Source organism: Micromys minutus (assembly GCF_963924665.1).
Source record: "Micromys minutus genome assembly, chromosome: 18".
NCBI classification, from domain to species: Eukaryota; Metazoa; Chordata; class Mammalia; order Rodentia; family Muridae; genus Micromys; species Micromys minutus.
The window spans coordinates 41044857-41070417 of NC_137953.1; the positions used below are offsets into that span (position 1 = coordinate 41044857).

General features: G+C 47.4%; 1 protein-coding gene across 1 annotated transcript in view; it reads left to right on the forward strand.

The window, feature by feature from the left end:
- Positions 1-1180: 1180 nt before the first annotated feature.
- Positions 1181-25561, forward strand: part of KIAA1549 — a gene marked incomplete at both ends in the record, with an annotated part of 117517 nt that continues 93136 nt past the window's right edge. The window contains one exon of the mRNA XM_080932182.1: positions 1181-1322. Within this exon, the coding sequence (XP_080788308.1) occupies positions 1181-1322 (142 nt within the window). The remainder of the gene's footprint in view (positions 1323-25561) is intronic.

Here is a 25561-nt window from a genome sequence, read left to right on the forward strand (position 1 = left end):
TAACAGCCCCCCCCCACCCCCACTTTCAGTACAGGAACTCTTGATTCTTTGCTTAGATAGATGAGTTTGCCCAGCAAACGGGGTAGCTCCGTTCTGGATCTATTTGCCTACCTCCCTGAAGAGCAACCTGGGTCTTCGGCCAGTCTGGGTGGCTCACATTTCCCCGTCTGTCATAGTTTCTCAGTCAACAAGATATTTTTCTTGTGCTCAGCTTTCAGACCATGGCTGGTGCAACCTCTGAACTATGTGTCCAAAACTGTGCTGTGTTCCAAGATCTTCCAACCTTACTCGGTCTTCAGCGTTTACGCACTTGGCTCTTAGCACAGAGACAAATGTTAACTCTCATCCACATCCCCATTTCCCCGGGAAACTAACCTCCAACAGGGTCTTTTTCATGATCCTTTGGTGTTACTTTCTTTTCTTTCTTTTTTTTTTTTAAAGGCCTGGATCTGTGTGTTTGTCTATGTCTGTCCACCTGGATTCAGCTTCAGCAGCCCCTTTATGAAGACTAAGCTCAGGGCTGTAGGCCCAGGGCTCTCCAAAGGCCCACCTTTGCAAGGTGGCCGAGCTCTGGAAAGGCAAATGATGGGCTGAGCCTTGTGCGCCTCCTCCCCAGCCCTTTCCTGTGCGCGGGATCTGGGGAAGAGCCCACTTCTTTCGGCTTTGTCAGCTCAGCAGTTCGGGGTCTGCCAGGGATCTGGTCTCCCCGCACACACACCTGCTGCCCGCCCCGCGTGGGTGGCTCGGGTGGAACGTGCTCCAGAATCACCGGCTTTGCGACCGTTCCTCCAGCGCCCCACCGGGTGCGGGTGCGGGGCGGCGCCGTCCGGGGATCCCTCCTGAGAGGCGGGTCCTGGGGGAGGGCGGGGACCGGGTCCCGTCTGGCCCTCCGCCGGGCCGCCCGCAGGCAGGCGCCGGGCCGGCCGGGAGGTGGTGCTCGCCTCCCCGCGCGGGGCCGTGCGTTGCCCGGCAGCGGCTGCGAGGCTCGGGAGGGGGCGGAGCGGCGCGGCGGGCGTGCAGCAGCCTCAGTCCGCGGATCCGGCCCGGCCCGCCCCCGCCTCGCCGGCCTCGCTGCGCGCCGGTGCGAGGCGCCCAGTCTCCGCCGCAGCGGCCGCCGGCGTCCGGGGCCTGAGCGCGCTCACGCCGGGAGGCCGGGGTGCCGGGGAGCCGACGCGTGGCCATGGAGCGGGAGCCCCGCGCCAGTGTTGCACTGGGGCCGGAGCGGTGCGGCCGCGGGCCTTCCTCCCGCCACGGCCGCCCGGGGCTGCTGCTCCCCGGCCTCTGGCTGCTGCTGCTCGCTGGGCCGGCCTCGTGCGCCCCAGGTAAGCCTCGCCGAGTCCCCCGGGACGCGGTTGCCACCCTGGCCGCCTTCTCTGCTGCGCTCGTCAGCCCCCGGGCTCCCCCACCCGCCCATCCTCTTTTATTCTCCACCGCTCCCTCGCCCTCCTTGCTGGAGATGCTTTTCTATTCTTCCTGGGCCCAGCAAATAAAGGCATGGAGGAGATGAATAAATGAGCAGAGGCAAAGAAAGAGCGGTTTCTAACCGGTCTTGCTGAAAAGGTCTGCAACCTAGTCTTCTGTGAACCATGTTGCCCGAGGCGGGTCTGGTGGTTTCTGCTCCGGAGAAGATGACTGTTTTCTTTTTTCTCTTTTGCAAAATGCAGGCACTGGGATTGTGTTTGTGCACGGCTGTGCGAATGTTTTGGGATACTTTTATTGTTGGGGCAAAAGGGTGCATCTGGTGTGTGTGCTGTAGAGCAGTTGTGTATTGCTGTGAACAGCCAGTGTTCCCCCAGATGCAAGCAAGCTGGCCGTGGCCCCCAGTGCGCCAGGACACAAAGAACATTCAAAGAAAAATCTCCTGGAAAGCGTCCTGGCCATGGGTCTTTCCAGGGAACTAGCTATTGGTATTGCCTCTACAAAGGCATTACAATGGAGTGTGAAAATATTTTGAGTCTCAAGTGTCAGGGCATGAAAGAAGTCATGGTTGGTTTTATAATGGGTACAATCTAGTTGACTGTTCATCGGCATGGATTAAGAGACATGATTTATGAGGTGGGTGGGTTTGTTGAGGAAATGGTTTAACTCATATTGCTTCTCTAAAATGTTTATTTGTTCATCCTGAGCGTGCACTGGATGGATGACCCGGAGACCGTCTCTGAGGTGACACGGTGCAAGCCTGTGATTGCCCTAGCACACACATGCTTGGTTGCTTTGTGGGTAGAAAAGGGAAGGCGAAAGGAACAGTTTAGGGTGGAGAGCTTTCTTCACACTGCCCTGGAGAAACAGAAAAGCCATGAAGGCAGCTCAGAACCCTCCCTGCTTGTGGGAGCAGGGTCAGAGGACTGCCAAGTGGCTTGAAGGAAGTAGAACACATTTAAAGGTGTCCCTTAGACACTACCGTGGTCATTATAACTAGTGCCACAAAGGGGATGATGGCATAGAATTAAGGAAGTGACTCCAGGGAGCACGGGATGACACCCATTCACTCACTGAGGAGGAAATTAAGGCAGAAGCATCTTGCTCAAGGTCACCGGCTGGATGGTGAGAGGAGCTGCTGGAGTTCTCCATTCCCCTTCGCTTTTCGCGACCCACAGGCGGGAGTCATAGCTGAAGCCTCCAGAGATTGCCTCTAGTTTGGTGGAACGCCTGCCTCAGGGAGCCACAGCAGAGGAAGGGTGGACTTCCAGCAGAGTGGGCCTCTTAGGCTGTGTGGGCGGAGGGTACAGAAACTTTACCTGAGCTAGCACCTCCCGTCTCAATATCGCTCTGAGAGTTCCAGTCCAGAGTTCTGTGGAGTGGAGTTAGTTCCCAGAGCTCTTGACTTTAGTCAACAGAGAAAGCTGGCTTCTGCTGGATTGGGCCAGCGTGGGCCTAGCTCACTAATTGTTTTCACTGCCATCTCACACTACCAGTCACACTAAGGGTTAGGTTTTACGATCCCTGCTTAATGGAGGAGGATCTTAACAGGTGTTTTAGGAGACTCTGGCTCCAGATTCTGTGATACACTTAGCTTCCCGATCCCAGCATTTTTTTTCCTCTACTTGTACGTTGTCATCTGAGTATTCTGGAGAGGTTGTAGGAGATAAAGTTGTTTTGCTAAACTTAAAGACACAAGGTGGGTGTGTCTGCACCTGCCTCCCCCTTGTTTAGAAACCCTTTTCTGGTTCTCTGCTACTCCTAATCCAAAATCCAACTAGGAGATGTAAAGTTATATGTCTGTTCTAGAGCTGGCATCTCAGAGCAGGAGGCGGCATCCTTCCACCAAGTTTCACTCTGGTTTGCACAGCTGCCTTTGGGCAGGAAACAGTGAGAAGCTGTGTCAGTGCATAGCCTGGGATACTTTTATTGTTGGAGCAAAAGGGTGCATCTGGTGTGTGTGCTATAGGGGTTTTCAGGGGATGTGTGTGTCCAGTCTGAGTGAACTGCTAAGTAGAGTGTCTTCAGGGATGACCTGAAGATGGTGATCTGCTTGCAGGCTCTGGGAGCCGGCTTGATGGAGGGAGGGTGTCTTGGTAAGGCGCCTAGTGCTTGTGGGATGCCTGGCCACAGCCAGCCACTGTTGACCCTGGGACAAGGTCCTGGTGTGTTGGTCCAGGTTTCCCCTCAGTGGCACCAGGACCTTCTGGTTTTAGTGATGTACTTTCAACAACAGCCTGTCAGGGAGACTTTGCTGTGGGATGTCCTGAGGCGGAGGGGAGGGGGTGGTGGTGAGGGCGTGGGGGTGGTGCCTTAGTCTTGTTTACAGTTCCTCTGAGAGGCAGCAGTCCTGTGTCTGGCTAACAAGTTCCCTATCTTCAACAGAGGTGGGCTTGATTTCCAGGTGGTCCTCTTATTACAGTTTTCAGAGAGAGAGAGAGAGAGAGAGAGAGAGAGAGAGAGAGAGAGAGAGAGAGAGAGAGCTCTGCTATATTGATTTGTTGTCTGTTTCTATTTCCTTTAGCATTTTAAATGCATGATTTTTTGTTTTTGGACAGATTTCTGGGACTAACAGCCTGATTTTTCCCTCTTTCTTTCTTTCTTTCTCTCTTTCTTTTCTTTCTTTCTTCCTTTTTTGTAAAGAAAGCATTTATAAGTTTGGTCTTGACTGTTCACTGTTGTGGAAACAACCCAAAATGCTTGGAGATTTCTTTGGAACATAGTGCTTTTAGGTAGCCAGCCACCCACAATGGAGAAGGAGGGAATGGTGGCCCATTCCTTATTCAGGGACAATTCTTCTTAAGAATTAGGGTTATCATAAAGTTGACAGCATGTTAGAATCTAGAAATTAGAGACAGGCGCAGAAAGCAGTCACTCAGGACTTGGGGTGTCTCAGTGGTTTAATGTTGGGCAGCTTGCACAGGCCCTGGGTTCCATCCCCAGGACAAGAAAGGAGGAAAGGGAGGGTGGTTCACCCACAGTTCCATGGCCCATACATAATGCTATAAGTGGGTTAGGTTTGTGTGTGTGTGTGTGTGTGTGTGTGTGTGTGTGTGTGTGTGTGGTAGAGTTTTGTTATATAACCCAGGCTTTACCAGGGTTTTAAATCTGTGACAGTCTTCTTACCTTGGCCTCCCATGTGTTGGCATTAAAGGCATGGGCTGCTATTGCCACTACCATCACTACCTCTACCACTACCTCCACCACCACCATCACCACCACCTCCACCACCACCATCACCACCACCACCTCCATCACCATCACCACCGCCCAGCTATGGCGAATAGTTTTATGGATCAGTCTTTGCCTCTCTCTATTTTCTCGTATCTGTAGGTCTTTATTTTTAAGCATGCATTTGTAGAATAGGAATAATAATGTGATTAACTGTCAGGTGTGCCAGGCTGGGTTTCCTGTTTGCTTGGAGCGTGGGGTGTTCTTCGGATGCTCAGGATGTGGTTGTTTAATGAATCAGTATTTGAAAGTTGTAATGTTGGAAAAAGCCACAAAAGTTTATGTAGCTGATGTTTGTCATCACATCCACTGTAAGTATGTATCTATCCATCCATCCATCCAGCCATCCAGCCATCCATCCATCCATCCATCCATCCATCCATCCATCCATCCATCCATCCATCCAGCCATCCATCCATCCATCCATCCATCCATCCATCCATCCATCCATCCATCCATCCATCCATCCATCCATCTATTCATCCATCCATCCATCCAGCCATCCATCCATCCATCCATCCATCCATCCATCCATCCATCCAGCCATCCATCCATCCATCCATCCATCCATCCATCCATCCATCCATCCAGCCATCCATCCATCCATCCATCCATCCAGCCATCCATCCATCCATCCATCCATCCATCCATCCATCCATCCAGCCATCCATCCATCCATCCATCCATCCATCCAGCCATCCATCCATCCATCCATCCATCCATCCATCCAGCCATCCATCCATCCATCCATCCAGCCATCCATCCATCCATCCATCCATCCAGCCATCCATCCATCCATCCAGCCATCCATCCACCATCCATCCATCCATCCATCCATCCAGCCATCCATCCATCCATCCATCCATCCATCCATCCATCCATCCAGCCATCCATCCACCATCCATCCATCCATCCATCCATCCAGCCATCCATCCATCCATCCATCCATCCATCCAGCCATCCATCCATCGGACACAGCATTTCTCTATGTAGTCCTTGATGTTCTGGAGCCCTGCTAGTAGACCGGCAGGCCTTATGGAGACCCTGCCTTTTCTTAACCAGTGCTGGGATTAAAGGTGGATTTTTAAGCACTTTTGTCTGTTAAATTTGTAATACATTTTTTTAGTTTTCCCATTTTGCATTTCTTTAGTGTTGAATTTTTGCTTATTTTGTATTTGTGTCCTATGAATTTTGTCATTGTTTCTTCTATTGTATTTTCCTCCTTCCAGTGTTTTTCTTTTATATTTAATTAATTAGCTAATTATTTTTTGAGGCACAGTCTAATACAACTCAGGCTGGGCTCAAACTCACTCTGTAGCTGAGGATGACCTGAAGAGCTGATCCTTCTGCCTCCACCAGCCATGCGCTGGGATTGCAAGCCTGCGTCTGTGCCCCATTTTACACACTCTTTTACACACCCATGGCTTTGTGCATGCTAAACAAGCATTCTCCCAGCTGAGCCACATCCCCAGCCTCTTTTACATTTTACACATTGAATAAAAGAGTGTGTTTGTGTGTCCACATGGTGAGCGTGTGGAGGGTGAATGACAACTTTGTATAGTTGCTTCTTCTACTTTTGGGTTGTAGGATGAAACTCAGGTTGCCTGCCTTCCAGTGATGAGTGTCTGTACCTGCTGAGTCATCTCCCTGTCCCCACTTTTTACATAATTTTGAGACACAGAAGTGTGCAGTTACCGTGATTAACAGAATTTGCTTTTTATTTGTGTAATTTTTTTTTCATGCATCTATACCATGGCTTGTTCGGTTTTTATCTGTCTTAACGAGCTACTGGTATTTCAAGGTGAATATTTGCTAGGCCTAGTTTAGAATAAAGGACTTAAAATTTGTGCAAATTGTGATTCCCAGACCTCCTGCACTCTGTTATTTGGAGTTGGGGAATGCTTGTTAAGAGTTTAAACTTCTGAAACAGGGTGTGGATTGCAAGCCTTTCATCTCAGCTCTTGGGAGGAGGGGCTGGAGGATCTGAGTTTGAGGCCAGCTCTACATAGAGGGACTTTGCCATAAACAAACAGGAACGGAACCCAAACAACAACAAAAGGATATAGATTTCTGGAGGTCATCTTCCTTAAATTCCCTTTTTTTAAAAGATTTATTTATTTATTATATATAAGTATACCATATCTGTCTTCAGACACACCAGAAGAGGGCATCAGATCTCATTACTGATGGTTGTGAGCCACCATGTGGTTGCTGGGAATTGAACTCAGGACCTCTGGAAGAGCAGTCAGTGCTCTTAACCACTGAGCCATCTCTCTAGCCCTTTCCTTAAATTCTAATCTGAGGATCTTTATCATAACAATTTAAATCTCATCTGTAGGGACATTGGAACTAAGTAGTATAAACCCATTCAGACACAAATATTAATACAGTTTTTATGTCTTATGCTTGTCCTTTTTTTTTTTTTTTTAATCTTAGGTCTTATTTATTTTATGTGTATGTGTACAGGTGCCTTTAAGGCCAGAAAAGGGCACTGAACCCCCTGCATCTGGAGTTACAGATAGTTGTGAGGCACCATGTAGCTGCTATGGTTTGAACTCAGGTCCTCTACAAGAACAGCAAGAACACTCAACAGCAGAACCATCTTTCCAGCCTCAGGGCTGACTTTTACCAATTAGAACGTTTGAATTAAACCGTTCTGTTGAACTTGGTTTTGGTTTGTGTCTTGATGCTTTTGGTTTTCACTGGGTCACAGGCAGAAGGACACTGCCTTGGCTCTCCCTCCTGGCCTCTGAGCAACTTCAGTCTTTTCAGGAAGCGCCTCCCTTAGGCCTGACAAAGAACCCCGCCAGGGAGCTGCTAAAAGTCCGCAGGGACTTGGGAGCAGGAGTTTCTGTCTGTCTTAGGAGATAGCAGCAGCTAATTACTGTGGTTTTAACTATGCCAGGTGGCTTTTCCTAGAGAGGAAGATGCAGTTATAACTGAGGGGCTGTTTGCAAGTCGTGACCCCAGCCTTTCATCTGGAGCCCACCGGGTTTCAATTCCCTGATGCATGCTTCTGGACAGATTAGAAACTCAGGGCGTGTGCCCTTCTGCTCACAGCTTACTGTGGGACCACAGACATGTAGCCTTGTCCACCTCGGTGGCACAGAGGTAGACTTTCCTTTTTCTTTCTGCTGTCTTAGGTGCCTTGGAAATGTATAGATGCAACTGACCCCCCCCCCCCCCCACGTATGTGTCAGGCCAGGTCAATGATCTGCTGAAGACAGACTTCTATTCTCATTCCATTAACAATGAGAAACAACAACAACAAAAAGTGGTTTTTACTGCCCCCCCCCTTTTTAAGACAGGGTCTCATGTATCTTAGGCTGACTGCTTACCTAATATGTAGCTGAGGATGTCCCTGAACTGCCGATCTCTTGCCTCTACTTCCCAAGTGCTGGGATTACAGATTCCCATGAGTACCCTACTCTCAAATCTTGTTTTAAAAATCTGTCTGCTATGTGCTTGCTGGAGTTTGGTCCCTGGGACCCACATGGTGGAAGGAGAGAACTGAGTCTTGAAAGTTGTTCTTTGATATCACGTGTGTGCCCACACATGTATACATACACACACACACACACACACACACACACACACACACACAAATGGAATGAATGATAACACTACCAAAAACTGGAGGGAATGAAAACAAAGGCAGGGCTTGTGGGGGCTGGGGATGCAGCTCGGGATACAGCTGCCTACGCTCCTGTTTCTTCATCTCTGTTGACAGTGTTGTAGGTCCCAAGCACTCTGTCTGCAGCTGCAGGTGTCTGTCTGCGCTGGGGAAGATTTATGTTCCTTTTCCCACTGTTGGTCATACCCTTGTTGCAGCAGCAGCTCCTGGCAGATAGAGTTTGCAGAGCCCCATCCTAGATGTCCTTAATTGAAATCTGAATTTGCCAGGATCCTAGGTTCTTTCTTGTGCACCTCACAGTTCAAGTTTCAGAGGCCCTGAGTGTGGAGGAAATGCTTCCTGTTCCAGCCTTCTGAAGCTTGGTGGTGTCAGCCCTGTATCCTCTCCCCTAGAGCCTGGGGCCTCTGTCCTGCCTCAGGACTCTTCTCTCAGTTCCTGTTCCCTCAGCTTTCTGTGGTCAGGGACTAAAGGCAGCACTCAGTATGGTGGCTGCCCCTAGGACTCCACTTTGGTCCTCTTTGACAGCCATTTAATAGGTGTGAAGTGATGTTTCTCTGTAGATGTATCTTGCTTTACCCAGAGATAATTACTGATACCGAGCACCTTTTATATACATCTTTATCATTTTTATGCCTTGGGAAGTTTCCATGCAGCTCCTTTGCCCTTAAACTTACTGGAGTGACACCACTTCTTCTGGGCAGTGCTCACATCCTGGTTGCTGTTAACTGTGTTGGCGTGGCTTTGATGGGTGATGGGTATACTGGTGGTGCAGTGGCCCAGTGTGGCCAGTAAAAGAGGTAGAAGGATGGATGTGGACCTTAAATTCTGCCCTCCCCAGATGAGTCCCAGCATCACAGTGGTTTCTCAATCCAGGGAAGGCTAGTGCTGGAGAGGGTCCAGGCCTTCAGAGGGTGGATGTCTACCATTTTGGGAGCTTGCTGTGCATGTTCAAGAGATTAATAAGACAGTCCGAGGCTCAAGAGGCGAGATAGACGGGGAGGCAACAGTCTTGGGATTGGAGGAGACAGATGTAGGGAGGGAGGCAGAGAGTACAGAAGCATGTTTGCCCATGTTTGGGAGGGATGGGAGCCAGGACAAAGAAATCTATTCTAGAGAGGAAGACGACGAGGTCCAGGCTGCAAGCTCTGGAGGCAGACATGCTTTGAGTGACTATTCGTGGAGGGAGGGAGGTGTGGAGAGGGCAGTGAGCGGAGGTGGGACTGGGAACTGAGAAGATGCTGCTGCTTTCCCCAGGAGGAGAGAGGAGAGAAGGGAATGTCAGGCAGCGGCTTGGTGGAGGGTAGGTGCTGGTCCTGAGTTGGTCAGAGCCAGTGGGGAGGCAGCTTTTCCTGTGGTAGGCTGTTCACAGCCCTGTACCATCATTTGTAAAGGCTTGCTGAGGCCTTGTTTTTGCCTCTCTTGTTCGGGCCTGTGGAAAGAGCCCTTCATCACTTAGCTTCAGGTGAGGGGATTAACTTCGGAGCCAGACAGTCTGAGGGTCTGTTTTAAAACGCTGGGGAGCTTTCAGAGGGTGGAGGGACTGAAAACAGAACAAATGATCTTTTGGAGTCAGCTCTGGGGAACTTGGGCAAAGCCCAGGAACCCAGGGTTCACTGCTCCAGTGTGGTCCTGCAAACTAGTAGTCAGCATTAGCAATACCCAGGTGCCGGTCAGAAACTCAGGCTCAGCAGGAGGTAGAGGTAACTAACCCTCAATGCCTGAAATCCTAGCACTCAGGAGGTGAAGGCAGGAGGATTAGGAGTTCAAGGTCAGCCCTAGGTACACGTGGGGCTACAATAGACAGTGTCCCATGCCCCCAGCCTGCTGAATGAGCTGCCTTTGAGGTGTCTCTAGGTAATTTATGTGTTTCCTAAGCTCTAGCCTCAGCAGTTTCTTGATGAGCTTGGGTGCATTTCAGAGATTTCTGCTTGCTCCCTAATTAGTGGGGTGTTTTCAAGTTGTAAAAGCCCAACCCCGATTTCTAGGGAAGTGTCAGGTAGAACCTGAGCTGCTGTCTGGCTGCATCAGAGAGATGTTCCTGTTCTGAGATTTCTGTGTGTGGGGGCAGTAGTTCTGATTTCCTAAACTGTGTGGACAGAGTCAAGTGGGCTAGCCACCAAGGGTTACAGAAACCTCCTGAGATTAGGGAACAAATGGTGTTGTGTCGTGTGTGTGTGTGTGTCTTCAGCCCCCCAGGAAGGAGGAAATTGTGACACACTACAATATGGGTAGATCTGAAGGAATTATGAGTGACATCACTCAAGGGTACAAGGTCAGTGCTGGGTTCCCCTTAGGTGAGGAACTGGGTCGAGTGGATATTTTCTAGTCTATCTGAAAGAAGTAGCTGCCAGGGTCTGGGAGCATAGAGATTTGTATAAAGTTACAGAGTTTCAGTTTCCTAAGTGGAGATATTTAGGAAGTTGGTTGTTTAAAAAGTAACAATAGTGGTGGAGTCAGCTAATTGTTTCAGAAGTAGAAGTGAGCTTCAGACTGAGGCTTTGTGGTCTAGGTAAGTGGGAAGAACCCCAATTCCAGGCAGGAGATGATCATGGAGTGCAGGACCCATGAGCACCTGGTGGCCAAGACAGTGGTAACAAAGTTCCCCTGGCTCTATTATAGTTACTAGCAAAGATCTTCAGGCTGCTGAAAGTCAGGATTGCTCAGCCCAGCTGCACTTAAACCCTCTTCTACCCTGAAGTTGTTGAGGTTTTTTTTTTTTTTTTTTTTTTTTGCTGGCTAGAACCTGGACTGGGCAAGGCAACTGGACAGGAGGGTGGGAGTTTTCATCTTGGGCCTGCATAGCAGTTCATACAATTGTAATATATGTGGTGTGGTGTGTGTGTGTATGTGGGGGTTGTTATACTGTTGGATCCAAGTGATCCTTCTGCTTCCAAATAGTCTTTTAGAAATTTTTTTATTGGATATTTTCTGTATTTACATTTCAAATGTTATTTCCTTTCCCCTCACTCTCCTTCCCCTTCCCCCTCCACTTGTTTCCACGAAGGTGCTCCCTCTCCCAACTACCCTCTCTACCTCAGTGCCTTGGTGTTCCCCTACACTGGGAAATGAGCCTTCATTGGACCAAAGGCCTCTTTGATGCTAGACAATGCCATCCTCTGCTACATATGCAACAGGAGCCATGGGTCTCTCCATGTGTGCTCATTGGTTGGTGTTTTAGTCCCTGGGAGCTCTGGAGAGTTTGGTTGGTTGATAATGTTGTTCTTCCCATGGGGTTGCAAACCCTTTCAGCTCCTTCAGTCCTTTCTCTAGCTTCTTCATTGGGGACCCTGTGTTCAGTCCGATGGTTGGCTGCAAGCATCCTCAACTGTATCTGTATGACTCTGGCAGAGCCTCTGAGGAGTCATCCATATCTGGCTTTGCCCGTAAGTACTTCTTGGCCTCAGCAATAGTGCTTAGGTTTGGTGGCAGCATATCTAAATAGTCTTAAAGAATTTGTAAAACCCCACTGTTCTCTGCAGCCCTTGGAATTGGGCTTTTAAATGTTTTTATGTGTTTGAGGGTTACAATAGATTTATTGGGTTCCCTCCCTGATTATAAAAACAGTATGTGTTGGTTGCAATAATTAGTACTTGCTGTTCCTTCTGTCTAGAACATTCTTACCTAAGATTTTTATCTACAGTTACTTCCCTTCCTACAGGCCCTTCCTCAGCTCCTGCACCATCAAAAGAGGCATTCTCCAGCAAGAATGCTTTCATCACTCCTAAGCTCCTGCTTACTTTGGTCACCCCCTATATTTATTCTCAGTCCCTTTCACTGGACCATAGGCTGCAGCAGGACAGACTTGCTTTGCTTGGTGTTTTGCTTCTGTATCCTTTGCTTATTTATGTAGCAGATTGCCCTGTGTACTGGGCCCTTGGGCTGTACCACATGTCACTAAGTGGTACTAGTTAGTAGGAACATTAGTAGGCAGAGCAGAGAAGTAAAGGGACTTGCAGATTCAGTGTGGGATGTTGGAGATCCCCATTGCAAGGTGCCTGAATTAGTGTGCTGTGGTATCCAGAGGACCACCAATGGAGGGCCTTGACTTAAGTGATGCTCGTCTGCTGGGGCTCCTGGTGTTGCTACAGTCTCTCTGCAGGTGCTAAGACTGCATCTGTCCCAGGCCAGGCTCATGACTGTGGCAGTTCCTGGCTCATGGCAGTATCTCCATCTTTCCTATGAGTCATTTGAAATTTTACCTTTTTGTAAGGACAGTCATGACAAGATCAGAGGCTTACCTACCTATGCCTGACCTCATGTTAATTAATTATATCTGTAGTGACCTGTTTCTACATGAGGTCATACTCTGAGATCCTCTGGGTTGTTTTTGTTGTTTTCCAGCCCGTAGCATTGATGTTTCAACTAAAAGCTGAAGCAGGCAAGAGAGTACCCAGAGGTCTTTCAAGGGACAGTGTTCCCAGCAGAGGACATGGCCATGTGTGGGCCTTCAGGCAAGAACTTGTCCAAGATTAGGTCTCAGAAGAGACCTAGTGTGCAGTGCGGAAACGGGAGGAAGTGAGTCCTGGGCGTAGAGGATCAGAAGAAGGCTGCCATCAAACTGTTACTAGATGGGATTTACGATGTAGAGTGTGCTATTCATTGAGCACACTCAGATGGTTAGGAAAAGTTACAAATTAACACACAAACATTGCTTCAAATCCCGCCACTGCGGATAATTGCTGTAGCATTTCGGTGTGTCTCCTTTTAGTTTTCACACATACAAATGCACAAGAACACACACGCAGACCAGTGGTGTCATATCTAACACATTGTTTGGCAGCTTGTGTTTCTTACCTCGAGTTCCATTGTGGGATTTTTGTGTGTGTGCTACGAGCCAATTTATCCAGGGCTTTGGATGTTCTCTGCCTCATTTATTTAGGGGTCTGTTGCTGGGTTGTAACTCTCAAGTGTTCCTACTGTACATATATCTTTACACACTTTCCTGATCATTTCTGTAGGATAAATTCCCAGAAATAGACTCACTGGCCTAGGCAGTGTGCACACATTAAATTTTGATGCGCTCTGCCAAATTGCTCTCGAGAAAAGTTGAAGCAATCCACATTATCTCTAGCAACGCCTTAGCTATGCCAGTGTTTTTTTCCTCTTTCAATCCCTCTGAGTACAGCCCATTGCCTGTGTATCGTTTTTTGCCAAGCTCACAGGTAAGACAGGTCTTCATAACTGTTGAGTTTCTTTGATTGCTAATTGGATTTGAACCTTCGATCAAGATCCCCTTGGACACCCTTCCTCTGGTTTTCTGTAGCAGTGCCAGGGCTGAGGGGCTAGAGAGGGGGTTTAGTGGGTGAGTGAGCATGGGTGACCATTGGGGGATCTGAGCTCAGGGGCCCAGCGCTCATGTGAAAAAGCTTTTTATACCACTAACCTCAGAGCTATGGTGGGTGGAGGCAGGAGGATTCCTGGGGCTTGCTGGCTATCAGCCTAGTTTTTAGTTAAGTGAGAGACCCTGACTCAAAAGCAGTAAGACGAATAATAGAGCATGCCACCTGACCTCAACTCTGGCCTTTGAGCGCTCGAATACACACACACACACACACACACACACACACACACACACACACCCCAGAGTGTGCTGGGCAGAGCAATAATAGTCAAGTCAAGCATGGTGGGAGGCAGTATAGCTCTTGTTTCATCTATAGAACAACTCTGTGAGATAGGCATATATGATGGTTTACATATGCTTAACCCAGGGAGTAGCACTATTAGGAGGTATGGCCTTGTTGGAGTAGGCATGTCACTGTGGGCTTGGGTTTAAGACCCTCACCCTAGCTCCTTGGAAGTCAGTCTGACACCAGCAGCCTTCAGATGAAGATGGAGAACTCTCAGCTCCTCCTACACTATGCTTGCCTGAATGCTGCCTTGCTCCTGCCTTGATGATACTGGACTGAACCTCTGAACCTATAAGCCAGCCTCAATTAAATATCTTTTATAAGACTTGCCTTGGTCATGATATCTGTTCAGAGCAGTAAAACCCTAACTAAGACTTGCCACTCCTATTGCCCAAATGAAAGCAAACCTCAGAGGGGTTCACCAAGTTATTGAGGGCTATACAGCTAATGTCCTCTCAGCTCTGGGGTGAGTGGCATACCCCAGCTAGGCTCATACTGTCTGGGCCACATTAGTAAATGGCACTGTGATGTCTATCGTGAAGGTGTTTGTTCACAGGCTTGCCTTGCTTGGAGGAGTAAACTCTGTAGTTCCATAGTCAAAGCCATTTGTGACTCCATGGAGAGCACCATGCTGGTAGCCTGGAATAAGCCTTGACCCAAGACACATACAGCCCTAGTCATAGAAGGTTCATACCAAGCCTTGACTGAGAGAAATGAATAAGACAGGCTTTCCAAAGCTAGAGAGTCACATGGGTAGTTATTTTGTTATGTTTTAGCTTTAGCAATTGAACATTTAACAGCAACAATTTAAAATAATGGAAGTTCCCCTTACAGAGTGCCTTTCTGTCATTCCCAGTTTGGAGAATAGTCTTTCATAATGTTGAGTGACATTTGCTCCCTGCATTTTCTTCTTTACTGAGGCTTGGATCACCTCCTTGTGGTTTTGATAACGTTTCGACATAGATGATGTGTTCTCTGTGGTTTCTTCCTGACGGCCAAGTGTGTGGTTCTTTGATCATAAATTAGTGTGTGCTTCTGGCTTAAAAAATCAATTTCTTACCAACTTTTCAATTTTGGTGGGAGGGAGTCAGTGCTTTCAGACAAGTATCTTTTTCAAAACCAAGAGTAGGGGTTGGATCAGTAGTTAAGAGCACTGGCTCTTGGAGAGGACCTGGATTTGGTTCTCAGCACCTACATGATAACTCACACCTGACTAACTCCAGTTCCTTTTGTGGTCACCAGGCATGCATGTGATGTCCAGATATACATGAAGGCAAAATACCTAAACACACAAAATTTTAAAAAAGATAAAAAACAAAAACTAAAACAACCAGCACAGTGAGCCAATCTTCCATGATTTTACCACCCTTTGAGCTTTCTTGGTTCTAAGGGGAAAACAAACAAAAACAAAGACAAAACCCAAATAATAGTATATTAAAGTCTTGCATTTGTGCCAGAATCTGATGATGAATAGAAACAGTGGTCCTGGGACTATTGTTTTTTAAAATGTCATTGCTGTTGTGTGTGCCCATGAGGTTGAGGGTGCGTGTCAGCCGTAGTGCACAGGCAGAGGGCAGTGCATACAGAGTGACCCCTTTCCCGGGGTGGGGGACGGAGCGACTGGGCAGGAGAAGGCTGCTGTTGAGGAATGATGTCCAGCAGCCTCCTTGTCTTATGGTGAGATAGTTGTGTAAGTGGGATGGGGCTGGTACCGTGTGGGCTCTGTGGGAAGAGCAGTTCACGGTGCAATTCTTGTGGATTACAGAAGGGGGCGTCAACAGGGAGTACCTCGGTTCTTGAAAGCAGGATAGAGTGGGGTGGGTAGATAAATGTAGGACGGTGTGGGGAGAGTGCGCAGGCTTGGAGAACTAAGACCACGGTATGCAGCCCTCCCTGACCTGAGGGAAGCCAGCTCCCCCATGGCTGTGTGATTCCACTGTGGGTTCAGCCCAGAACACAAACCTGATGATCTTTTTTTCTCTGTGCAACTGCTCTACACTGTCAGATTTCCCTCCGAACCCAGCATGTCTGCACTAGACTCGAAAAGAGACACACCAAGAGTCCTCCTGCATGGACCCTGGAAATGTCTGTTGATATTTTAATTTTATTTTTGGTGTTCTTGAGGCAGGGTACCTCTGTGTAGCCCTGGCTATTCTAGAACTCACTCTGCAGACCAGGCTGGCCTCGAACTCACAGAGATCCACCTGCTTCTGCTTCCCGAGTGCGCTAGACTAGAGGTGTGTGCCAGTCTTTTGACCTTTAAATAGGCACCGTTCTCTTTAAATGTTGAGCTTCATTTTCCTAGTTGTCTGTGGACATGGCTTGAGAAGGTTTAATTCATTGCCACAAGGGAATGAATTGGTGTGCAGTTAATTTTTTGATTACTAGTAAGGTTACTTGGTGACACTAAACTGTGCATAAGCAATATCCCTGAAGTTATCCAGCCCCTGGGCTGATGAACAGACCAGCAGAGTCAAGGGCAGAAGTCCAGGTCGGACAGGACAGCGTCACTGAGTAACCAAGAGTGTCATTTGGACGGACAGTGTTCTCAGAGGTGTTCCTAGGGGTGGCTCTCTTAGCTGAGACACCAGGAGAAGCTTAAAACAATGTTAGATATAAGTAGCTGATCTTAAGGAGAATATAGGACTCAGCAAGATGGCTTGGTGAGCTGCTAAAGACACTTGCTGCTGTGCCCGAAGACCTGAGCTAGAGTCCCCGGGACCTATGTGATGGGAAGAGAGAACCAACTCCTGAAAGTTGTCCTCTGACCCCGCCATGGTATATGAGTGACACCGTTCTGAACACACACAGCAAATAATAAATGTATTGAAAACACCCAGATAATATACAAATGATGTGTGAGGACTGTTAGGCATAGAACAGAGCAGGTCTGTAATATTTCTCAGCACTGTCCTGTGCTCATCTCTCTCTGAGGGAATGTCTGGGGTGTGTCCCAGTCTGGTTGGGTCATCTCGGGTTGCTCTTTTCTGCTGTGAGGATGAATAGGCCTCTCTGGACCCAAGAGAGGAACACTCACTGATGTGGGGGTTGGAGCACCCAGACACTGAACCAGAGAATGAGAGGCACCTCTCTAACTGCAAGCACAGGCCTGGCTGTCGTCATGGGAAGTACGTGAGAGATCGTTAAGTGGCTCTTGAATCATAGACCCTGACAGCTGGCAAGTTGCATAAATATTCATATATGTATCAGTCTCTACTTCTGTGGTTCTGACAGGATGCTCCAGGGCCCACAGTGTAAGGGTGCAGGCTGTAGGAGGCAGAGACTGACTGTCAGTGCATAGCTAACAGGATGCATGTCAGATACTTATTATTCTGTTTGAGATTCGGATTCTGCAGAGGGAGCTGGGACTTGGGAGTGGGGCCCAGCCCTCAGCCAGGAGCAAGTGCAGATGTGCGAGGGTGTGGATGCCTACACACAGACAGGATAATATGTGGGTGCTTTGGAAGAGGGGCTGAGCAGTGGAGGGTAGACCAAGGAGAGAGAAGGGACAGTACAGATCAGGACAGATCTGCAAGTGGCCGTGAAAAGCCAGCTGCACTCAGTTATGTGCCTTGAGGGTTGGTTGGGCTTTGTGAGGGGACTTTGAATTTCTGGGCATTCCCATTGCTGGGCTCTTGGCTGTGTTCCATATCAGTGTCTATGTTAAGTTCATGTGATTAGGATGGAGTGATGTCACAGATATCAGTGTCTGACTGATTTTCTCTTCATTTTCCTTGATATTCCAGATGGGTGGAACGGCCTCCTCCAGCTTCCTTGCCTTGAGTCTAACCTATCTTCTTACCACACTGCCTTGGGCTCTGTTTCTTCATGGGGAGAACTCTATCGAGCCGTTGGATGCCTGTGCTGTTTCTTCTTTCCAAAGGCCCTTCTCCATGTTTGCATTTCTTCCTCAGAAATCTCAGGTCACATTTCTTTTCCCCACAAGGCACGTAGAAGCAGAACTGCTTAGGTGCCCTCTCTGCACACACAACTCAAGTAAATTCATGACCTCTAGAGTAGGATATCTTACCTTGTTACAATGTTCTTACCAGTGTGCACTGCAGCTGGGCTCAGAAACCATCCTTAGTGAACACCCAGTGAATTGTTGAATGGATGAATGAAGGAGTAGTCCCATGGGGGTACCATCTGGATACATGATTGTGTGCACAATGACCCCATGGGGGACCACTGACAGCACACATGATTGTGTGAACGGTGGAATAAGCTAGAAAAACTCAGGACATGGTGAGTTTGGTGAGTGTGACTTCTCACTCATTGGTAACGGCTCTTGAGAAGCTGGTCACCCTTCATTTTTATCACTGCCCCCTATTAGCTTTTTCCTCCCACATCCAAGCGCAGACCTCTTTATGTCCTCTCTTTCTTAGAATCTTTATCTTGGTTTCAGGAGCCTCCTTCATGTGGTCAGACTCCGGAACTACATCCTTGTTCCACGTTCATCCTAACATAATCCCCTGTGATTGACTGGCTGTCAGACTAACCTGAAAATGCTGGGCACGAAGATCTCTGCATGCTGAGTTCCTAACAAAAGCTTATTAGTTACTGTAAATCATAAACACTCCCACTTCCAGATACTTCGAATATGAACTAAGTTTAGAATAAGTTCCCATCTTTATTTCTGTTTCATAAATCGTTTGATACATATTCTCCTGGTTATGTGTTTGTGTGTGTGTGTGTGTGTGTGTGTGTGTGTGTGTGTGTGTGTGTATTCGTGTTCGTGCGCATGTGGAGACAGAGAACAACCATGGCTGTTGCCCCTGGGCGCCATCCATCTTGTCTTTTGAGGCAGTCTCATTGGTTTGGAGCTTTATTTAAGTTAGGCTAGCCGGCCAGCGAGTCCTGGGGGTTCACCTGTCTCCGCCTCCTCCAGTCCTGGGGTTACAGTTGTGCACCAACTGTACCTGGGGTTTTAACTTGGGTTCTGGGATACATTCAGAGCCTCACGTTTGCAAAGCACTCTACCAATGAATGCATCTCCCCAGTTCTTTCTTGCTGATCTTCTAAAACTGTGCTTGCATGCACATGTAGTAGACCCTACGTTTTTGAAAGATAGAAACGGGATTATGCTACCCGTAGATTTTGTGCCTTCCAGTTTTCATTTAACTGTTTTCCACATGCTTTAAAATCTTTTAAAGTAAACACACAATATTCATTTATAGGGCAGGATTTCCCAAGCCTTTTCTGAATTTCTTGTTTTGTGTTCTTAAGATCCAGGGATCCAACCTGGGGCCTTGCATATCCTGGGCTAGACCTGTACCCCTGAGCTGCATCCCAGCCATTCCTAAACCACTTGGTATCTTACTGGTTTTCTTGTGCCTAACTTCAGCTGTTCCTTGTTTCCTTCAGGGTAATTTTAAGGAAAGAGTTGGACTACAAAGGGCAGATTTGGGAGAAGAGAAAAAAAATCCCCGAGTCAGGGTACAGCAGGAAGCTTTACATGCTGTGCTGGAGAACATACCCAGGGTTGGGGGGTCTTAGATTCACAGCTCAGCAGTTTTCAAAGGAGACTAGCTGGGCAGGCTGTTTGCGCAGAGGCCTGCTGTGTGGTTATCCTCTTCTCTGGGACCAGTGGCATGATTTCATGCAAAGGACAAGAGCCTGAGGAATGTGGGAAGGGGTAGGGTGTGTGTGTGTGTGTGTGTGCCTCAGAGCCAGCTACACCGTCTTTTCACAGCAGAGTGCCTTTTTCTTGACCCTCCTTTTGCCACAGCTGTATTTAATGTCTCTGTTCTAACTGTTCTTGACTTGAATTACCGTGATTATTTGATTTCCAAATCTGTGGTTAAAATGTATGTAGCATAAAATTCCCATCACAACCATTTTTAAGTACAGGGCTCAGCAGCGTTATGTACCTTTGCAAACCTTTTTCATCTTGCAAAAACTGAACTTTATACCCACCAAAAACCAACTCCCTGTCCTTGTACCTCCTGTCCCTTGGAGCTACAGTTCTGCTTTCTGTTTCTATGAGTGTGACTCCTGTGTTCCTCTAGATACATGGAGTCATGTGATTGGTTCCTCAGTCCTTGAGTTCATTCTTGTAGAATGTTACAGTTCCCTGTTTAAGACTGCATAGTATTCCACCAGATTCATGTTACATACTTTTTTCTTTTTGCCTTTTCCAAATATTTGGTACATATTTCAAATTAAATATACATTCAGTGTTTGTAGTCTGGAGAGTTCTGGATGGACTTTTTCTTTTTTAACCTTTTGGCTATTGTAGATTATATATATATGATGTATATTACTAATCACTAGATTATAGTGATTTTATTCCTTCCTCATTACCAGACTGAACAGTGAGGGATAGTGTTGGACTCACCTCCATGTCCTGGGAGTAAAGTACTATCTTTGGCACAAATAAGAGGTGAGTTGGTGTTTGAACAAAGAGATGATGGAGCCATCCAACAAACTGCAGAGGAGGGAAGGGTGTGTGTGAGTGTGTGTGTGTGAGTGAGTGTGTATTGATATCATTTGTGCTCTGTGTTGCCATTGAACATGACTTTGCTGTTTTTCTGTCCTGGCCTAGCCCTGAGTTTCCTACAGTATCCCTCACATCTTCTCTCTGCCACAGTCTCATTCCTCACCTGAGTGTCAGCCTGCCGTGCAGCATGCAGATCTCCCCTGAGCCCTTGTGCTATAGTATTTACCTCATTAGTTGGGCAGGATGTGGGGAGGCTCTGGTGCGTTAGCGAAGGTGCCCTGAGACCAAATGACGTTCAAGTGAATGGTGGTATCCATTAGGGAAGGAGGACACTGGCTAAAGAAATTAAATGTGTGTGTGTGTGTGTGTGTGTGTGTATCCAGGGTAGGCAAAGCCGTGTGGCCAGAGGACAGGAGCTGAACAGTGTCCCTGGCTTTGGTAGAGAGCAGTTGGACTGCTAGTTCCCCCCAGAGTTGGACAGAGCAAATCCTGTGACAAGGCTCACTCCCGTGGTATCCAGGCACATGTCACAACCCTGTGATCCCTGCCTTGTCTCTGCTGGCTCACTCCTGCACAGCACCCAAGGGGCACAGCACCCGCCCCATCCTCCAAGCTCCCTTGTTCTTACAGATACAGCTCGAGCCTCCTGCTTCCTTCACCCAGACTTTGTTCCTCATGGGGAGCTGACTGGCTTTGCATTTGGTTTTGGGTCTCTCACGGATTAGACTTTGAGCTCCCTGCCAAGTTTGCTGGTTAGTTTCTGTTGTCTACTTCATGCCTCAGCTGAGGAGCTGCTCCCCCCAGACTGGCCCTGCCATGTCTGTGAGGGTGTTTTCTTGATTGCTAATTGATGTACTAGGTCAGCCCACTGTGGGCAATGCCACCCTGGTGCACCATGGTGGGGCATGCTTTCAGTCCCAGTACTTGGAAGACTAGCTTGTGCTAAGGGAGGGTGGCTGGAGTTGAAAGCTGGCTGATCATAAGCCAGAGAGAGGCAGCCAGTAAGCAGTAAGCTTCAAGCTCTTGCCTTGAGTTTTTGTCTTGACTCCATTCAGTGATGGACCTGTAAGCCACACAAACTTTTTCTCCCGAGTTGCTTTTGATCGTGTTTATCACAGAAAGCTAACCAGAGCAGCCAGGCTGGCCTTGATCTCTTTATCCTTCATTCCCCAACATCCCAGTGCTAAGAATACAGACATATACCACCACACCTGGGCTGAGAGCTGACTTTTGTTATTATAACATGGCTTCTTAGGCACGTACCCTACTTTCCCATGTTGGTTGTCTTTTTGCTAGTTTGATACAAACTAGAGTCTGGGAAAAGGAAACCCTATTTGAGGAGTTGCCTCTATCGGATTGGCCTGTGGGTATGTCTGTGGATACATCTTCTAGATTAGTGATTGATGTGGAGGCCCTGCCCACTGTGGGCAGTGCCATCTCTGGGTAAGTGGTCTTGGATTATATAAAAGATGAGGCTGAACAAGCCATGAAAGCAGGCTGTATAGGTGGTGTTCCTCTGACATCTCTGCTTCAGTTCTTTCTTTGGTCTCCCTCAGGGATAGGCTGTAACTTGTAAGCCAAATAAACCTTTCCTCCTCAAGTTGTTTGATTAGTGGGACAGCTTAGCAACAGAAGGCTGACTAGGACATTTCTTAACTAGCCTGGCTGTTCACCAACGCTGTGATACAATGTTGTCCCCTGGATTAACTAGCCTGGCTGTTCACTAACGCTGTGATACAATGTTGTCCCCTGGTATCCACGGAGGGGAGGAGCTGCTGGCTTTCTGAATCCCATGAACACCAGTGTTTCAGATGCTCACATAATTAGCAGAATCCCTTGTGCATTCTCTGTACTTTATATCCTGTCTCAATTACTTGTACGTAAGGCAAAGGCAGTGCTGGGCACATATGATTACCCGGAACTCTTTAGGGGCCAATCCCAAGAGTAAAGTTTGTATATTTTTAGTGCAGATATAAGTTTAAGGGGAAAAAAAACACCCACTAACTTTTCTCTTTGCCTGTTGTTTGGACCTAAAGATACAAAGCCTGTGGGAAGGTTATAGAAATAATCCTGCTGACTGCTAGTTTGCACCTCCCTGATGCTAAGGTGCCATTGATAGTGTGGAAATCATTTGCTTTCTGTATCTGTGAAAGGAATTCATAGCCATTCAGAGCCCACTGCCCACTGCAGATGCATCCTGACTTATGGTTGTAGTTGGTTCATTTTTTTGAGATGGAGTCTCATGTGGTCCTGGTTGACCCTGAACTCCTGAATCTCCTGCCTCCACCTCCCAAATGCTGAGATTAAAGGTGTGGCCACCACATCCAACTGATAGTCCCGATATCAGCAAGGGGGAAAAATAGCCTTGGAAGTAAGTTGGGGGGGGGGGATAAGTGCCATTCAGTTTGTTTGTTTACTGTGTGCATATTTGTGTGGCTCGTGGGAGGAAGCTAGTGGAAAAACTCCTAAATTTTTATTTCTGAAAAATTCCTAATTGAATGCCTGTGAGTCTCTTCCTAGGAATGTGGAGCCCTAACTTTCCCTTTGAGTTTAGTACAATTCCTGTGCACTGTGGGCAGCTTTCTTCATCTTCTCTTACCCTGCTTCCTCTCATATTGCGTATTTCATTCTAGATATGTGTGTGTGTGTGTGCGCGCGCGTGCCACACTTCATGCAGGAGGATGACTGTTACTTGCTTTTAAAAGTCTTTTTCTCAGAATTCTGTGTTTTTATGCTTTTCTCCACATTGTTACTGCGAGTGAAAGAAACCAGAGATGAAACTGGTTCCCAGTAAAGTGTGAGTCTGTGCAGAACTTCACAGTGATAGCATTTGATCCGTCTCGTCTTAGAGGGTTGCTGGCTCCGGATCTATGCAGAGGGACCCTGCCAGGACCTTGTTCAAGCTCCCCAAGTATTCAGTGCAGACTTGTCTGCTATCTGTGTTCTGAGAACCGTCTCTTGGATTTTTTTAATCCTTTCTCTTCTGGAGATTGAGTCAGGAGCTGGAGGCTGGAGACTAGCTGGTGCTGTGGGAGACTCTGTCTCCAAACCTGACCCTCTCCCTGCAAAAAACAAAACAAAACAAAACAAAAAAACCAAAACAAAACAAAAAACAAACAAACAAACAAACAAAAAAAAAAACAAATGCATGGCTGGCATTCTCACACCCGTGTGGGTGCTGGCATGTGTGCACGTCAGAGGAAGTTTGTGGGAGTCAATTCTCTTCTTCCACTGTGCTGGGGGTCAAGGGTCACTCAGACTGGACTCATCAGGCTAGAAGGCTGGTGCCTGTGTCTACTGAGCCGTCTTGCCAACCTTTATTAGCCATTACCTACTGAGGGTTTTAGCCCACTTAGTGTGGCGGCTTTTTAGAATGTTCTAGAATTCTTTTCTGGGTTTGTCTCAAGATGATCACCAAGAGGCTGGGCATGGGGGTGCGTGCCTTCAATCCCAGCACTTGGAAGGCAGAGGCAGGAAGGAGTCTGAGCGTTTCAGGCCAGTTTGGTCTTCATAGAGAGTTCCAGAATAACCAGGGGTGCATAGAGACCCTGTCTCTACAAACAACAAAGATGATTAGAGTAAGAAGTGATGAGAACAGGGCTAAAGCCAGGCAGCGGTGGCTCATGCCTTAATCCCAGCACTTGGGAGGCCAAGGCAGAGGCAGGCAGAGTTCTGAGTTCAAGGCCAGCCTGGTCTACAGAGTGAGTTCTAGGATAACCAGGGTTAGGCAGAGAAACCCTGTCTCAAAAGTCAAAAAAAAACAAAAACAAAACAAACAAAACCCAAGAGCTAGTCTCCCTAGCCAAGTGCCAATTTCAATGTGTGAAGACATGGTTTTGGATTAGTGTGTAAATATTTTGCTATAGGAGACCCGTTAGGCAATTGTTCTACTCTTTCCACTGTTTTCCACTTCTAGGTGTAACTGTGCACTATCATCTCATTTAATCCTACCTTTCACTTTTCCAATACCAGATCAATTGACTCAGCGCCAGTCAGGGCTAAGGAGACCCTAGCACCGTCTGTATAATCACAGAGGCTGTTCTTTACTTATTTATTGATTAACTGATTAATTTTCTTTTTTTTTTTTTAAACAGGGTCTCACTATGCATTTTTGACTGGCCTGAAACAACAGGCTCATGTCTTAGTTAGGGTTTTACTGCTTTAACAGACACAAGGCAACTCTTATAAGGACAACATTTAATTGGAGCTGGCTTACAGGTTCAGAGGTTCAGTCCATTATCATCGAGGCAGGAATATGGCAGCATCCAGGCAGGCATGGTGCAGGAGCTGAGAGTTCTACATCTTCATCTGAAGGCTGCTAGTGGGAAGACTGGCTTTCGTGCAGCTAGGATGAGGGTCTTAAAGCCCACACCCACAGTGACACACCTACTCCAACAGGGCCACACCTTCTAATAGTGCCACCCTAGACTGAGCTATCACACTCCCTGGACAAACTATCACAGGCTGTTCTTGAACTCACAAAGGACCCACTTGCTATACTTTTTTAAGGTATATTTTTTATTTATTAAGATTTATTTGTTTAATTTTATGTGTATGAGTCTTTTGCTTGCACGTATGTATGTGCAATATGTGTGTGTTCGTGGTGACCATGGAGATCAGAAGAGGGTTTTGTGTCCCCTGGAACAAACCTGGGTCCTCTGCAAGAGCAACAAGTGTTCTTAACCTGAGCCACTTCTCCTGCCCCCGATAATTGTTCTGTGTTGGCCTACTGCTACGTGGTGGAGCAGACTGTGGAGTAACACAAGGTACCTGTGTAATGTTTGTAAGGTAAGGTTTTACCATTGGTTCATGAGGTGCCTTTAAATTCCTGACTCTTGTGCAGACGTGTATGCTGTGTGCTTTTCCTGTGTAATTTGTCCATCACGATGGTAGAATTTCCACAGCTTTAGAGTTTTTTTCTTCCTAGCATTTTATGAACTAAAGCTGGCTCCAGATGATCCTAAGGGAATGGCTTCCGGTTTTAGTAATTTTTCTGAAATTGCTCCTTTTTTTTTTTTTAAATTCATATGAGTACACTGTGTCTTCAGACACACCATAAGAAGGCATCCGATCCCATTACAGATGGTTGTGAGCCACCTTGTGGTTCTTGGGAATTGAACTCAGAACCTCTGGAAGAGCAGTCAGTGCTCTTAACCACTGAGCCATTTCTCCAGTCCGAAATTGCTCCTTTTGAACCCTTAGTTTTGTGAG